Source organism: Entamoeba nuttalli (genome assembly GCF_000257125.1).
Source record: "Entamoeba nuttalli P19 unplaced genomic scaffold asmbl_2982, whole genome shotgun sequence".
Lineage (NCBI taxonomy): Eukaryota > Evosea > Mastigamoebida > Endamoebidae > Entamoeba > Entamoeba nuttalli.
The window spans coordinates 1-3,488 of record NW_008575747.1 but is presented as its reverse complement, the minus strand read 5'-3'; the positions used below and the strand labels follow the sequence as shown (position 1 = coordinate 3,488).

Genomic DNA, 3,488 nt, shown 5'->3' with positions numbered 1-3,488 from the left:
AAATGATTGGATTAGAAGGAGAAATTTAAATAATAATATTTCTTTACTCTTACAAAAAAGAAAAGAAAATTAACTTTATTTTTTTTCTCTTCTAAAATAATATAATAAATATAATTAATTAATAAAAGAAATTCAATTAAACTTTCATTTGTTTAATATTATTTTTTATAGCTACATAATGATTAATAGTAAAATTATATAATTTAAGCTTTTGCAACTACAGCTTTAGGACAAAGAGAATCATTTTCATTAGTTGGTGTCTCCTCTTTTTTCTCTTCTGTTTCTTTGTTTTCTTCTTCTTTGTTTTCTTCTTCTTTATCCTTATTATCTTCTACTTTTTTATATCTATCTAATAAGAATTTAAAACTTTCCAACATATGAGGTGGTTCTTCCCCTTCTTTCCAATCAGGATAAGGAACATCACTTAAAATTTCTTTAATTCTTTCTTCATTTAATACCTCATTTTTCTTTAAAGTAACAATTTTACCTCCAATCTCAAGTTCTTCTCCTTCAGTTTCTGGGTCATACTTATTCCAATTTTCCCATTTGTATTTCCAGTCATGATCAGAGCCTTGTTTATCAAACAATCTTCTTTCTTGTTCAACTTTCTTTTCATCATTTAATTTTCTTTGTGTTCTTTGAGCTTCTTCAAGAACAAACTTTTCTTCCATAGCAAGATTCTGATCGTTTTTAATAATAGCATCAGATACTCTTTTAAACAATTTTTCTGATTCAAATGGATGTAATTTGTCAAATTCTCTTACTAATCTCTGTTCTTTTGTTTTCTTTAATTCTTCTACTTTAAAGAAAGACTTTTTCTCTTTTGTTCTTTTGTCAGTAATGAATAATTCTTCATCATATCTGCCATTAATTTCATAAATTGGTTTTCCTTCTGGGTCACTAATTATTCCATTAATTTGCCTATAATTTGAACTACTAAACATTGACATTGTTTTAAATTCTACTTTAGCTTTATATCCAGATTGTTTACAAACAAAGTTTAATACTCCACCAATTTCCATAGTTAATGGTGGAATATAAATACCAGTGACTAATGCCATAGGGAAATTCCATTCATAGTCTTCATCAAATTTAGTAAACTTTGCTTTAATTAATCCTTGAATACCAGCAGATGCTGATAATCCATTAAAGGTGGTGACAAAATCAAGACTTCCAGTCCCTACCCATCCAGCTTGTCTATTGCAGGCATAAATAGATGAAACAGGTGGATGATGTGATGTTTGTTCTGCAATAAAGAACGTTTTACTTCCATCTGCATGTGACCAAGATGTTCTATAAAACTCACCTAATAATGGATTATATGGTTTCTTACAAGCTTTTGGTGTAATATAAAATCCTGACAAAAAGAATTGAACCAATTTAACCATTCTCTCTTCTGCAGTAGGAGCATTTGCAGCAGCATTAACTAAGTCAAGATGAGTAAAATAATCAGTTAATTTTTCCAATAAAGAACGAGGTTCCATTACATGTGTTGGCATTGTAATTCTTTCTAAAGACATACCTGGACGTAATTGTTTAAGAATTTCCCAAATAATAGACTTACCATCTCCTTTTTCCATAGCATCTACAAATTCTTGTGTCTTTTCTTCTTGTTGAACATAAACAGTTCCATGGAGTTGTTTAATTGCATCTGAATCAATTCTAATTGGTGTAGTCATTCTTTATTGTTTTATAAGTTTGTCTTATAAGGGTTTTTATATACCAATCACTGAAAAATGGCAGCAAAAGAGACAAACAAATAAAAATAAACGAACTTTTCTGTACTTTTCTTTTCTTTATTTTTTGAATCTGTAATTCTTTTTTCTCCCCCACGTCTTCGGGATTTCATCACACATCAAAAAAGGACATTGAAAAGTCACTGTCCTATTTTTAGCTCTTTTTAAGGATATTAATCCAAAGAACTTTCTTTCTCTTTTTTCTTGTGGGATGTTTAACCATCGATGATTCTTTTTTTAGATTAGGTTATCTTATAAATAAATTCTGTTAGATGGTTTTTACCTTCTTTATTAGGTAATTATTCTCTTTTACTGCGAAAAGTATTTTCTGTCTATTTCAAAATGAGAAATCTGATTTTAGTAACGTATAAAAAAGTTTTGTATCTCAAAAAATAATCAAAATAATTATAAATTAATGTTATATAAAACAAAATTTATTAAATCATCTGAATAACAATAATTCTAGAAACTAAGAAATTGCTATTTCCACATAATGCCTTAGTAATACCGTAATATTCAAATGATTGTTGTTCACAAAAGTTCTCATATTCACTTCCTTTTTTCCATATAAAAATATCTCTAAATCCCATCCAAAAAAGCCAATCCCAATCATCTCCTCCAAGACGAAAAGCATCTCTTTTTCTTTCACTTTTAATTGGGAATTTCATCATACTTTTAATACGACCATTAGACTGTAATGAAAAGACAAATGATTCAGTGTCATCAGTTAAACAAGCACGGTCTATTAAACAATTTACATACCCTCCAAAAACATTATTTTTTGTGTCTTTGATTACAAACACTAAATTTTTTCTATTTAACACTCTTTGACCAAATAAAGAACTTCCTTTACTCCAATCATCTACATTTGAATCAAAAATAATAGTCCCAACTTTTAGGTTTGTCCATTCTTCAATTTTATCAATTTGTTCTTTCTCTAAAAACGCAGTAACTCGTTCTCTTTCTTTTCGTACAACAATAATCTTTTCACTTAATCTTTTTTCTGATGTTTTTAACATTCTATTTACAAGTTCTGTCGTTTGTGTTCTTGTTAAATTATATCCACATCCTAAAACAACATCACTTTGGTCTTTGGCAAGATGAAGCTTTCGTTTTAACAAATTTGATTTTTTAACACTTAACTTTCCTTCATTGAATGCTGTTAATACAAATTCATAAATTGGATCTCCTCTAAAATAATCTACAATGAATTCAAATTTTTCATCTGACATAGCAATAATTTTATTAACATTTGTTGTATCATCATTTGATACTATTTGTCCTAATTTTTTGGATTGATCTAATAATTCAGGGGTAATTTCAAATGCATTTACTAGTTCTGTTTCTGCCTTTTCAGATAATACGTGTTTTTCCATAAAGTCAATAGCTGCAAATGAATTCCCAATTCCAGAGTATTGAACTAAATTTTTAATAGTCAACGCGTCAGAAAGGACATTTATTAATAACTCAAAACTTCTTTTAGTTTTTGATTCTGCCATAATATTAACACTATTCGTAAATTCTGTCCATAACTTGCTATTAACTAACATATTGTTATTTATTAGAATTTAAAGATTATTTCATTTTTTTATTTTGAAGGCAGGTTTAGAAACTAGCGTTGTTTATTTTTTTTGAATTAATTGATATTTATTTTCGTAAAAAATTAATACTTTTTTTATTTCTTTCTAATACTATGAAGTAAAACAAAAAAATTTGAAATTTATAAAGACTATTTCATAATCATCGTATTTG

At 27.5% G+C, this 3,488-nt stretch overlaps 1 protein-coding gene across 1 annotated transcript; it reads right to left on the bottom strand.

The window, feature by feature from the left end:
* Positions 1-203: 203 nt before the first annotated feature.
* Positions 204-1,679, bottom strand: ENU1_050460 (oxysterol-binding protein, putative; the record flags this gene model as incomplete). The annotated part of the gene is made up of 1 exon (XM_008857843.1): positions 204-1,679. One exon carries the CDS (start codon positions 1,677-1,679, stop codon positions 204-206), a length of 1,476 nt encoding a protein of 491 aa, XP_008856065.1.
* Positions 1,680-3,488: the final 1,809 nt, after the last annotated feature.